At 35.4% G+C, this 14,181-nt stretch overlaps 1 protein-coding gene across 1 annotated transcript in view; it reads left to right on the top strand.

Moving 5' to 3' along the window:
- LOC132609610 (uncharacterized) overlaps window positions 1–6,180 on the top strand; it is a 26,529-nt gene extending 20,349 nt beyond the window's left edge. Inside the window, exon 2 of the mRNA XM_060323673.1 lies at window positions 5,531–6,180. Within this exon, the coding sequence (XP_060179656.1) occupies window positions 5,531–6,018 (488 nt within the window). The 3' untranslated portion in view covers window positions 6,019–6,180. The remainder of the gene's footprint in view (window positions 1–5,530) is intronic.
- The last annotated feature ends 8,001 nt before the right edge of the window (window positions 6,181–14,181 follow it).

A 14,181-nucleotide genomic window follows, 5' to 3' on the forward strand; every position in this document is an offset into this window, starting at 1 on the left:
AGACCCCCCCTTTTTCTTGGCGAACGCGTCGCTCCTGGCCAACAACTCTCGCGAACGCGAAGAAGGAAACCAGAACCACTAAAAATCAGATTTTGTGGCTTTTCACTATTCCACCCCGAAATCCCGAGACTCATCTGGAACCTCCCGGATACAAAACAAATATGCATCTTAACTATAAAACACGCTACGAACTCACTCACACACTCGAAATTTCCAAAAGAGGTCGTCTTGAAGCTAGGGAAAGAGTCAACAGGGGTAAAATAGTCCAAATACTCAAAACAACCTAACAGGTCATTATAACCTTTTATAGGTTTCAAAACACTTCCTCTACTTTACATCTTGTTTTCATTTTATCCCCATCTTACGGGTCAAACCTTAGCCTGAAGGTACAAGGTGTTACAATTATAATATTTATCACATCTATATTTAATTTATAATTGACGCAAGTGAAAAGTCTAACCAAATATGCACATTGATCTGAACATGGATAACTGATTCTAAAATACGATTAACAATGATAATATTTCACTAAACAACAAAAAACTAATAGTTCCAAATTATCCTCAACCTAAACAACTAAGCAAACCCATCCCAATTCTTAGCAGTTGCCTCATCTTGAATCTGAACGGGATCAGCAGCCACATGAGCATCGCCATCATCGATATTTAGAGAGGCAGGAGTTTCGTTACCTTATGGCTTGATGGGTGTTTTAAGCTCAACCAGTGAGTCCTTGATTTCTCTCAGTCTATCTAGAATTTCATTCATCCCCCACCCCTCCCCCTACCCATCAGGCTTCTTGTAAAATCCACCTCTAGAATGGGCTCCAAGATCTCCAAAAGTCACAAGCCCTTTCTCTGTTGCTTTGGAGAGACGTTTTGGGCGAGCCTCTCCTAGCCTATTGATCTCTGTAGCATTTTCCATCTCATTTCTCCTTAATGTATTGATTTCCTCGTCCACCTCCTCCTCGTCATTAGACACAAGATTTCTTGTGTGGTCCTCTCTCTCACCAACAGTTAGGTAAAGAAAAAAGCACACCCTCTAAATTTAACAAAAGCCATGCCACAAAGATTAGTTCACATAACAAGGGTGCATAAAGCATCGTAGTTTATAATGTACCAATATGGAGATTATGATATAATTCAGTCTATATGTTTACATCTTCCCAAGATATTTCCTATTTGAATTGATCAAGTTCATTTTTGCGGGAACCGGACCATCTCAGTATCCTTGGAGTTAGAAGTGGAACATCCCATGATTTGGCACAATTACGTCCAATAAAGGGTAATGCTTCATATGCGCATGCCTATTATGAATGCAACACACAATACAATCAATTGAACACTTATGATCTATAATAAAATGTTATTGATGTGCAATGCTTATGATCAATGCCCTGGAAAATTCGAAAAGACAGTAACATGGTCTTTTTGTGGAGTTACTTTGGAATTGCCTAAACAATTTGTACATGTCCACTTTGTTCATCAAAAAGATAGAGCGAGAAGGGTGTTGCGGATTAGGCGAACAACTCACCATCATCTCCTGAAATTACGGTCTCAAACTCAAACGGCTCCACAGGTCCTACTCATACTTGAAACCTAATTTGTACCACAAAGAGTGCAGCAAGTGTAGTATGACTACAACTACTAGTACTCCGTAGGTATCATAGGCTGACAACAAAGGAATCACGCATAAAGCATATAAAGACTGAAAAAAACAACAAATGGACCAATAAAATTAAAATTCCTTAGTCATACCCATTAAATCATGCTTCATATAATTCAACAGGAAACCATGTAATCACATAGAAAATGTAATAGATTGAATGAATGAATGAATGAATGCACTGACCAATATCAATCCCAGCACACACATGCTATAGGCCATGACTTATAGTCATGACCCATGAGGGACTCGAGAGGTCTATATCACTCATTTCCCTTCGGACTGCAACCACTCACTGTACCGACCGACTTTAATGTTGAACTGTGAGAACCTCACTATACATCCTACTTTACCGCCAAACTGTGAGAACACCAGTCTTACCTTTATCCTAGCCCCTTAAAACATCTCATGTCTTCCTTTCACAACTTATTCAACAAACATATAAGTATGAATGAATACAACATGCATAATGTCGTATGCTAGCGATATGATGAATATATGGAAGGAATATGCGTATATCATGCCATTACGTAATATCAAGTCAATTTCAAGAGTGGTTCTGTTTTTATAAATTAGACAAGATGTAGAGTGATGAAGGTTAAATGAATCAATAATCACAAGTATTAATCAGACATGACTATCATAGCCCACATAAGCAACAACCATAGCAAGCTGGTGGATTTATCACCACAACCAATGCACGTAGGCTCAACATGCATTCCCCGTCACAATACACTACTTTCCATTAATTACTCGAATAAATACACGGGTACCCACCCAAGTGCTCATCACCGTCACTAAGGTGGGACCCTTTTTCATGCCGAAACCCCTTCAGTATTTATAAGCTATATGTGTCCTCCAATTGGAGTCTAAAGAGTAAAACGTAACCTACCTCGAAGTAGAGTAGGAGCCACGAACAATTAAATCTGAGTATTCCCCTTCCGGAGTGCCTTCAAACGATCCAAATCTCTCAAGTATGAATTCTACATTAACATGCGAGTCCATAGACACCAATACTGCTATCTTGATAATTCAGGTCCAAAAAGTCACCAAAAAAGCCAATCTTGAGCCTCGAATGTCAAAATTATAATTTTGTTGCGAAATCAAGTTCAATATAATCAAAATAGTATTCTACAAGGTTAAACAAATCAAATGATACCCATATTACTAAAACTTGATCAAACGAAGTCCAAATCCAATTCTAAAAGTTCCTACAAGTCACAACTGATCATACGAAGCTAACGTTATCAACAAATTTCCAATCCAAGTCTTGTTTCTTCCCGTGACCATATTTTAACCATAAATGAAAATATTAAATTCTAAAACTGACTTAATTGTCAAAAACAAACCAAACGAACTCTAAAATTAATTCCGTCAATTTCTACAGGTCATAAATAATATTAAAAATCCAACAAAATCTTCAGCTCGCCAATCAAAGCATGTTTCCCAACACAACAAATTAATCTAAATAATTAAATACCCGATATTTCAAAATAAAACTTTCTCTCAAAGTGAACAAAATGATATCCGTTTGACTTCAAATTTTGCAAGCAAGTCAAAGTATTTATTATGGAGCTTCTGGAATAGGTGACACTTAAAGCAGAGCATCAATTCTCAAAATGACAGGCCAGGTCGTTACAATCAAGTAATCCAATGTCATATCAAAGTATATCTTTCCCCATAGATATTAGTTAAAGAAATCCATTTCTTCTCAACTTGTTTAAACTTATCATGCGCCAATAAAATGATGTGAAGAAACCACAGCAAGGACATCTTCAGCTTCTCCTCCCTGGAAAATTCCTTGTTATTTAGGCAATTCACGAGCACATCCCGGTTAACCCACTTGTAATCAGATTTAATTTTAATATAGAAATTCTCTCCTTTTTATGGACCTTATTCGACTCAGCTTCACTAGGGAGGGCCTCGGACTTCAGCCTAGTGACCAATGCAAATACCCTTAGCCCAAAACAACATGGCATAGCCTCAATCAAGAACTACATCTCACTTTTTTTCTTCTGATACATAATTTACCAGTGACCAATGTAAATTCCCTTAGCCCAAAATAACATAGCATATCCTCAATCAAGAACTACATCTCACTTTTTTTCATCTGATACATAATTTAACGTAGAAGCAAATGAATTAATTGTACATTGACTTGATCCTGGTTTAAGGGCAGGTCCAAGAAGTGGAAAAAAAATTAGTTCGAAAATGAATTAAAAGTTTACGCCTTCGCTGTTCATCTTTGAAGACAAACCACAATTTCATAATAGACCTCACTCGATCCTGGAAGGGAAATAAACTCCTTCAAGTATCATAGACCAATCCGAGCATTTTCACCTTTTCTACTTCCATGGACTTAACATTTTCAGGAATGGATAGACCATCACTATTATCCTCCTCATCTCCGTAGCCTCACCTTCGCCCCATTCCTCTTCTATTGCACCAGAAATGGCCTTGTTGTCTCCTTCCTTTTCTCCATCACCGCAATTGTCTCTTTCTTCTTCAGTACCTTCTAGAAATGCATAAATCTGCTCAATTGTATCAATAGACATGGAGTCGGTCTCTTCTACATTTCATCTATTAATAAACTCGTCTGATGGATTGCTTAGGGTTTCGGCTTCATCTAGGTGACTAGGTCAACACTTTCCATTCTTACCCGTTTTTAGAAGTGGAAGGCTTATAATCTACTTTCCAAAGTGACCTCGCATGTCGTCTTGTCAACACCATGACATTTAACTTAGAAAAATCAAAGGCATGCAAAACAATATGGAACTCGAAACAATCATAATAAGAAAATAATAGGGCTTCTCCATGACTGTAAACCCAGGAAAAATAAAAAAAAATAAGGCATGCAAAACAGCGTATTGAACTCGAATAAAATAAGGATATGAATAAATTAGGGATTTTCCATGATTGTAAATTTAGAAAATCACAAACTAATAAATTAAAAACAATATTTTGAACTCGAATAAAATGATTACGGCGTGAAAAATTTGGTATTGTTCTTCAGCTGAAAGCTTCAAATCGTAGCTCTTGGACGCGAGCCTATAGCTTCAATGCTCTTTCAATCTTGACTTTCATATCAATTACAGAAAAAGAGGCGTGGATTTTGGAGTGGGAGAACGAGGAAGATGAAGGAGTGAAGGAAAAGACCGATGACGAAAGAGAAAGGAAAAAAGATCGATGAAGACAGAGAAAGAGGAGGCAGTTTTAAAAGGTTTTAAAGAGAACCCATAAGTTTTAAAATTACAATAGAATACCCCCACGTGTTTGCTAAGCCCAGATTTAGCATTGTTTTCCGCCAAAAATAAAGAGAAAAGAAATAGGGGTTCTGATCTTAAAAAATAACTCAAGTGCCTCTGCCAACTAAATCAATAGCCCTGGTAAATTTTCAACTTATAGAACAAAAAGAATCCAGAGAAAGCTAGAGAAGAAAGTGGGGAAAGTTGGGGCTATATTGAGAATTTAATTAAGTAAATAAAAGCGTGTTCCTTATAAGGTAAAAGACTTGAGATCGAATCTTACCGTCACTTATTATCAAAAAGAAATATTACATCCTTGGCCCATGAAAAAAGAATTAGACTCACAAGCGAGAGGCGGGTTGAACATATAATTAAGTAAATAAAAGTATTTCTCTCTAACACTAATTAAGCTTTTAGATGTGATGGTTACACACTTCAATATGCTAAATATTGTGTACGATACTAACCTACTACAGCTATGTATATGTAACGTATATGTTTTAATATGTATAGATCGTTTTTTACAATAGATATGAAGCTAAACTACATTAATCTTGAGCTCTACATACGCTTCCCTGTTCTTATTATGTTATGTAGTTGACACATGATAATATTTTCTACAGATACTGGAATAGCATCACCTAGTCCATTTCCTCAACATAAAGCAGGTCACTCAGTGCTGGCAGATAATTACAAACCACTTTATATACGATTTCTAGTGTCTAATACAGTGGCGTTTATAGCATCTTTTAGCATCGTATTACTGTTGATAAGTGGCTTGCCTTTAAGGACAAAAGGTTTAATGTGGATATTGATGTTTATCATGTGGATCGCCATTGTTGCAACCGCGTTCACTTACCATACATTTATCGCAGCCTATTCCCCAAGAGAAAGCCTCTATCAATATTTCCTAGGATGCTCACTGCTGGCATGGATGGTACTCTTGTCCCTCCTGTTCATTATCCATACAATCCGCTTGATAGTGAAGGCTGTTAGAAAGCTGATCCGCGTGATAGTGAAGGCTGTTAGAAAGCTGATCCGCTTGATAGTGAAGGCTGTTAGAAAGCTGAGACAATCTGCTGCCAAGTGGAGTATGAATGATTCCAGCTAGTGTAATAAGAATGTACTAGCTAGTGCTTAGCAAAACTCTATCTCATGTATCTAGGGATTCATGATCACCATGATTGTATTAGTACTCTTATGACTGATTCTAAAATATTTGAGTTTTAGACCTCTTTGTAAAGTAATATAATGGTTTGACGCATTTAGGTTATATATATAAGTCCTTTTACACTATTAGTACATAGTTTAACTTATTATAGAAATCTCATTATTATCTTTTTAAATTGAAGTAATATATACGGTCAGCGCAAGGATTTTTATACCATCAAGTCATCTCTACATGTTATTGTTATAGTGGGTAACTTATCTTATTTCAAGATTAAAAATCTCACATTTTAAGCAGGTTTAATTTATCTGTAAATATCCTTTGGATGATCTGATAGTGTAAAAATTTATTTACACCAATAGTGTACAAAACTTTGCTTCCACATGCAACTTGCCCATACTATGAGTTTAAGTTTTATATATTGACTGCGTATAACGTATCTGCACAATCAAATCAGATATAGGTAATTATAAGTAATCTCTTAACAAATATCACTTGGTAAATTGTTAAAAAAGATACCTAACCTTTAATAAAGTATTTAAAAAATATTTATACTACCGGTGTATATGACTTAATTCCTAAATGAAATAATTTTTCAAAATTCTGCAACTGCCTTTATGTCTTATATAGTACTCCCTCTGTCTCAGTTGATGTGACACAATTCGGATTTTGTGATTAAACCAGTTAATTTGACCGTGTCTTTGGACAAGGAATTTTTAAATTTTTTGAAATAAAATTTACATATTAGAAAACTACGTAAAATGTACTATAAGTCACAATAATTAACAATTCAAAATATTTAAAAGACATATGAAAAAATTGTAGTAAGAAAAAACTCGTTTGAATCTCGAAATCCGAAAAATGTCACATAAATTGTGACTAAGGGAGTAACATCCCAAGGTTTTGCAGTACAAACGGTTAGGTCTTGTGCTTTAGTTAGAGTTGTATTATTATATATTCCCGTTGTCCCACTTTATGTGATAGACTTTTCTTTTTAGTTTGTACCAAAAATAATGATACATATCTATATTTAGAAATAATTTAATTTAAAACTTTCATTTTTACCCTTTATGAAATAATTTACAATCACACAAATATTTATGGCTTGTTTTAGACCACAAGCTTTAAAAGTCATCATTTTTTTCTTAGGTTCCGTGCCTAATTAAATTATATCACATAAACTGGGACGGAGAGAGTATTAGAGATTGGTAAATTTTCAAAGCTTATACGAGTTTCATGCACGTAAACTTTTCTTGGATAGTGTTTTGAAAAAGATCTGAAAATTTGAGTATAACGCCCTAGCTTTCTCACAATTCTTAAGTGTTGGGAATTTTCATTATAAAAAGAATCTGTCTTTTTAACACCCATCTCTTATTTTCTTCCGAGATGTTTATATCTTTTTAACACGTTATATGGTCGTGCGTTAACCAGTATTATAGTAAACACTTGGGGTCCGTTTGGACATAATCTCAAATTATGATTTGAAATCAGTCGATTTGAAGTTAAAATTTTGTTTGGCCATGCAATTTGGATATCTTAAATTGCATTTTTTTTTCTCATAAACATAAAACCTCATAATTTGTAAAAACAAAATTTTTGCCAACTCTTATACAATCTTACAAAATGATCAAACTATGGTTCATAAACAAGATATCGAAATATCCTAACGGGTCGCATTAATTAATTGCATATCTCTATGTTCCTTTTATAAATAAATATTTGTGATTAGATGCTATTACAAACTTTAACATGTTATATCTAGAGTTGGGTTTCATTATCGATGTCTAAAATTTCATGTCCATTCCAGGTTCTCTTAAGTAGATCTTGTATTAGATGAATATAAATCAATATCATGACGTATTGAAAGCAAAGCATGTATGTAGGCCATGTTATAGACAAATTGATACGATCTTAGTTGAATCATACCCCAAAAGTTAGCTATTGAGGTGGGAGAGTCCAAGACCACATAAGCCTCATATCAGCTTCCCATTAAAACGTGAGACTCAAGTCTCACACCTTACAATAATATAATAACACAATACCTCACAATAATATAATATAACACAATATATTTAGACTTTTCATCGCAATGTTTGATTATTGACTACTCTTGATGTAGCGTCATCATTCAATTGGAAATGGTTGGTATCATGAAGTTGTGTCACAAATTTTAACAACATATTTTTACAATTCTTTTCTAACTGCTGCAAACTCAATGAATGTAGACTTCATCGTAAAATATGTAATGTAAGTGTGTTTTTTAGTGCCCAATTAATAGCAAATCCACCTATATGGTAATCCAAATTTTTGGGGATCATAATATATATAGACCAACAAAAACAGCCATTCATAAATTGTGGACGTCTCCAAATGAGGGATATCTTTCACCATACACGTCGTTTTATGAAAAGTTACAATTATTCAACTGACATCCTTTCATAAAGAATTGTGTGATATTCGACAAGATTATTTACTTATTTGCTTTCTGGTTGGATTGTGGCCTAGCTAGCTAGTTGAGTATTGGCTCCACTCATGATGGTGTCTGGTTATATTTCTTCACATGATGATAATGACAACTCCTGAAAATTAAAGTGCGATGTTAGTACTGATAAAAGCAGTGGTATATCGCTGGTGAAGCTACTTATCATTAATTACAAGATGTGGGTGTTTGCAACAAATTTTGATATGCGGAAATAAATTACAATCACAAACAAAATATGAAGAAACGGAGAATTTATTAATGAATATTGTGGGTGCAAGATCTGTTTACTCCTTTGATTCTTCTCTCCTAATATTTCTCCGTGATCCAAGGGTCGTTTGTAGCTTATTTCTCGAACGTAGGTTGATTTGGATTTGGATATGTGGACTTTCTTGGGATGTATTTGATCTCCATGAAAGGATATTGTGGATCTTCTTGAAGTATTTGGTTATCAAGAAATATCCAGCCACATATTGACCTCTTTTTGAATACCCATGAGTTTATGGGATATTTGAGATCTTGATCTCTTTGTAAATACCAAGAGTTTATGAGATATTTGAGATGCCTTTTCAAGGGACTATGTTTCCTTATATAAGTGTGTGCTAGGATTTAGAGATAGAGGCCTCCAAAAAACTCTAACAGATATTGGGCTCATCTTGTAGAGTCTCATAAAATTTCGATGTCTACAAATGTCCCCTACTTCAAGGCTTGTTGGAGTGTAGATTTACCGAAACTCAATGACGAGACTTGAAGTACCAATGAAAATAATGAGATTTTTTTCATCGTATCCCAATACCAAAACACTTAACATTTACATATGTAGGTGCGTGAATTGACCGTCTTATTTTTTTTTTCATTGATACCTTGGAGAACAATTAATAGCACTCCCAACTATACTACTACCTTATTTTCATTCTTCGTAAGATGGTACTGGTGGAATTAAAGCAACTTCACGTCTAACCAAATAGGAGCCAAACCCAGCACTTGAGTTTCCACGGGAAAAAATGATATTGGGCTCCCTCATTCCATATATCAACTATGGCACCTTATGGTTATGGAAGATTTTACTTCTTTACTTGCCATACAACAAAATTCTCCTACTACTATCATGTAGCTTTAACGATGAGTCACTTAGCATATCTCCTTCGCAACTTTGTGGCTTTGGCGAGAGATTATTTGGAGTTGCTCCCTCCCTTAAAGCTTTAATGGAGAAACGATTGGATAGAGAACAATAGCTTTGTCCCTATAGATTGCCCCCATTGTTAGAGATTTGATCTGATTTGTGAGAGAAGAGATGAAGGGAAGATTTGGTCCCACTGGGCGTGCCCATTTGTTTGCAACAGATTTTAATATGCCGAAATAAATTACAACCACAAACAAAATATGAAGAAACGGAGAATTTATTAATGAATATTGTGGGTACAAGATCTGTTTACTCCCTTGATTCTTCTCTCCTAATATTTCTCCGTGATCCAAGGGTCGTTTGTAGCTTATTTCTCGAACGTAGGCTGATTTGGATTTGGATATGTGGACTTTTTTGGGATGTATTTGATCTCCATGAAAGGATATTGTGGATCTTCTTGAAGTATTTGGTTATCAAGAAATATCCAGCCACATATTGACCTCTTTTTGAATACCCATGAGTTTATGGGATATTTGAGATCTTGATCTCTTTGTAAATACCCAAGAGTTTATGAGATATTTGAGATGCCTTTCCAAGGGAATATGTTTCCCTTATATAAGTGTGAGCTAGGGTTTAGAGATAGAGGCCTCCAAAAAACTCTAACAGATATTGGGCTCATCTTGTAGAGTCCCATAAAATTTCGATGTCTACAGTGGGATTAGAATAAATTTCACCTATTTCCTAAAAGTTATACTCCATAAGATACGAAGCTGGCGTTTGGATATGAATTGGGGTGAAAAAAAAAGGTAGCAAATAAATTAACTTGAAAAAGAGTATTTGAGATTTAAAATTGAGTGAATACATATTTCACTTTAAAAATTATTAGAGTTTTGTTAGAGAAATTAAATTACTTTGAAAACTGATTTGCAGCATTTTTTCAAACTCTAAAATCAACTTCAAGTTGGAGTTGAAATTGATATTTGTTAACCAAACGGGTATTAGCTTTTAGTCATAAGTCTAGTACCCCCGAGGAATATTTCAAAGTGTTTTTTACCATAACACATGGAGCATTAAAATCCTAACATCTTATTCACAGAATACATTAATTTTACATTATTTTCATTTTGCTTATTATCTCTCTCTATTATATTTATCTAGTAAAACAATTAGATGAGGTGCCCCGTGACACCACTTAGAGCAACATACATCCACCCCCGACAAAAATAAACTTTGACGGAGATCTCTAAAAATATCTCTAACTAATAATTGTTCCTTTGTCATTTGGATTTAGCGTAGCAGCTTAATTAACTTTTGGATCCACCTAATCTAGCAAGAATATTGTGTGAGGCACCGAATAGAGTACCAGCTTAGGGTGTGTTTGGTACGAAGGAAAACGTTCTACATGAAAAATGTTTTCTTGGAAAGAAAGTGTCTTTCTTACTTATTTTTTAGTTTTTGGTACGTAAGCAAAAAGTATTATCCTAACAGCATTTATATGTAATCTAGGAAAATAATATGAAGGTGGAATAGGGTGGGTAGAGGGAGTTTAGGGGTGGCAAGGTGAATTAGATTTATAGAATGCCAATTGCATCTAGAAGAAAAGAGTACCTGATGTTATCCATACAAAAATGTGGTGATGGGTAAATTTGATGGTGAAGATTATCAGATATGGTGGAAGTGGTGACACTTTGGAGATTTCTAGACGGAAAGGCCAAAAGGGGGTCGGTTAATTGGGCTTCTATTTTGTGACTCTCATTTTCAACATCGAGATGAAGACTCGAGTTTAGGCATAAGAGAACTTCAGGGCATTTGGGCCTTTGCAGCTGATGAAATACTTCAGCTGTGTTTTGTCGTTGATATTTTCTCATCTGTAAATAATTATATTCCCCTTTTGATTTATCCCTTAGTTTGTTAGTTGTAGACAAATAGAATAGGGACATGTGCATTATTTTGTTACAATTGATTCTCTTTTAGCCGTATAAATTCATACACAATGTATAGTGAAATTCATTCATTCAATACAGAGAAAAGGAAAATTCCCAAAAGTTCTTTCTATTTCGTCATGGTATTAGAGCGGTTCTGATCTGCTTCGTTCTCTATTTTCTTTCGTAAATTCATGTTTTGCTTTCGTAATTTCTTTTCTTGCTGTTTCAACATGGGCACTCATCAACATGATGAAGTTCTTCTCACAACTGCTACTCAAACGAATGAAAAGGTTGTTTCTCCTGGATCTACTTCAACTAATATAGTAGATTCAGCTCACCTTTTTTATCTTCATGCTTCTGATTACCAGGAATGTCTCTAGTCTCCTCAGCTTTTGATGGTAGGGGCTTTTCTGGTTGGAGAAGAGCAGTGGTAATAGCCTTTTCTGCTAAGAACAAACTAGGATTCATAGATGGATCTCTAGTTGTTCCTGAAGCAGATTCTTCACTCCAAAGGCATGGACTAGGTGTAATGACATGATGCTGTCATGGTTGCTCAATTCTCTTTCAATGGAAATAGCTCAAAATGTGTGTATTCACACATGCTAAGATCTCTGCAATGACCTAGAGGACAGGTTTAGTCAAAGAAATGAGGCAAAATTGTTTCAACTACAAAAGGAATTAAGTGTAGTAATACAAGGTAATTCTAGTATATCAGGGTACTTTACCAAAATGAAGAGTTTATGGGATGAATTAGATGTAAATTGCTTTTCAACATGTGTTTGTGTGTGAATATGGAGCCAAAACAAAAAACCAGAAAGCATAGCAAGATGAAAGACTCCTCCAGTTTTTAATGGGTTTTTGACTCCTTCATAGGGGTACGGAGTATTATATATACTACTGTATTCTCCCTTGCCCTCTATTAGTCATGCCTATTCTTTAGTTATTCATGATAAAAATAAAGAGAGATTCGTGCTACCCCTGCCTACCCAGAAGAATCATCATCTTTTGTTGTTGTGAAACAATCAGGTAATGCGAAGAAAGTCAATGAGTTTAGGGCTGATTACAGGGGCCAGAAATCAATTTTTAATGGGAAGAAGAATATTGAGATATCTGCTTAATGTAAGAAGCCAAGTCATAGCATTGGTAAATGCTATAGGCTTCATGGTTTTCGTGCAGATTTTATGTATACAATTCAGAGGAAATTTCAGGTCATTGCTCAAGCCAACAGTGCTCACAATGAAGATAGTGAGGAGGGGAGCCATGTCACTCTTAACAAAAATCTCAGTGAGGCTCTAACTCCAGAAAATGTGACTCAACTAATGGAACATCTTCAACAAGTCAAGATGGGACAACAAGGTGCCCAGCAGTTCTGGGGTTGTTGCTAATGCTACCTGTGCTGGTATACCTACATTTTTTAACTCTTTTTTTTCATTCTATTCAACTTAGTACTCTTTCTTGGATTCTAGATAGTGCTACGCCTCTTAACAAATGATAAATTATGCCATATTGTGTTTTGATGATTTGACAAACACTAGAGGGACCAGGTACTCAATCAGGTCCCCTGAGTGCAGTACAGTCAATGCGCCACAGCTATAAAGCTGCGGTACTTTCACTATCCCGACTGGCAGAACCGCTGCAGCTGTGCTGAAGGTCAAACCTGTAGCTAAAGGCCAATATCAAAAGATGAAAGGTCTCTATCCGTGGTCACATGCTACTCACATGCTCCCTAATATATATACACAACATGCTACTAGGTTAAAGGCATCAGTTGCAAAATCAGAAAATATATTCTCTCTTAAGTGTAGCCGCCATTACTCTCTTGGTGCTTTCAAGAACAAAACTGAATCAAACTCAAGGACCAGATCCCAACAACTAAAGATTTCTTAAGTCCTGAAGTTTGTTAAGTCTTTGTTACTTTGTTCTTACTTGTAATCCTACAGTATTTTCGAGAAGTGTCATTATAGGAAGTTTCTCAATCTTGGTTAATTTGTTGTCTTGGCTAGAGTTAGTCAAGGCCAGTAGTTTGTTGGCTAGATTTAGTCAATAGGCTTGGCTAGAGTTACTCAAGGGTTGTAGCTTACAATAGAGTTATTGTAAGGGGTGAGGGATTAAGATTTTTAATTCCTACGTTACAAAGGTTGTAATCTGAAAATTACTCAGTTAGTGAAGTTGAAATGCTATTCCGGTGGGTCGTGGTTTTTAATCCCTTGATCAAGGAGTTTTCCACATAAATATCTTGTCTTATTTACTTTCTGTTGTTTACTTGAGGGACCAGTGTAACACCTCGTAACTTCGGACGAAAAGCTTGACTCATAAGATGATAATATAATGGAACCAATATGAGGGTTATAGGAAGTGTTTTGAAAACCAATTAAGTCATAAGAAATGTCTTTGAGCAAAGAAAAGTTGGAAGCCACTCTACGGGGCATGTTTGCAAGTGAGTTTATGGAAGGTCTTACTTCCAACGACCATAACCCCTCTATTAATTTGGATTTTGGGAAAACTTCCTTGATGAAAGTTGTAGCCCCTTGAAATAGATTTCCAACGGTATATTATGGGCCTCAAACGGACATCTGTGC

This window comes from Lycium barbarum, chromosome 9 (assembly GCF_019175385.1).
Source record: "Lycium barbarum isolate Lr01 chromosome 9, ASM1917538v2, whole genome shotgun sequence".
Taxonomy (NCBI): domain Eukaryota; kingdom Viridiplantae; phylum Streptophyta; class Magnoliopsida; order Solanales; family Solanaceae; genus Lycium; species Lycium barbarum.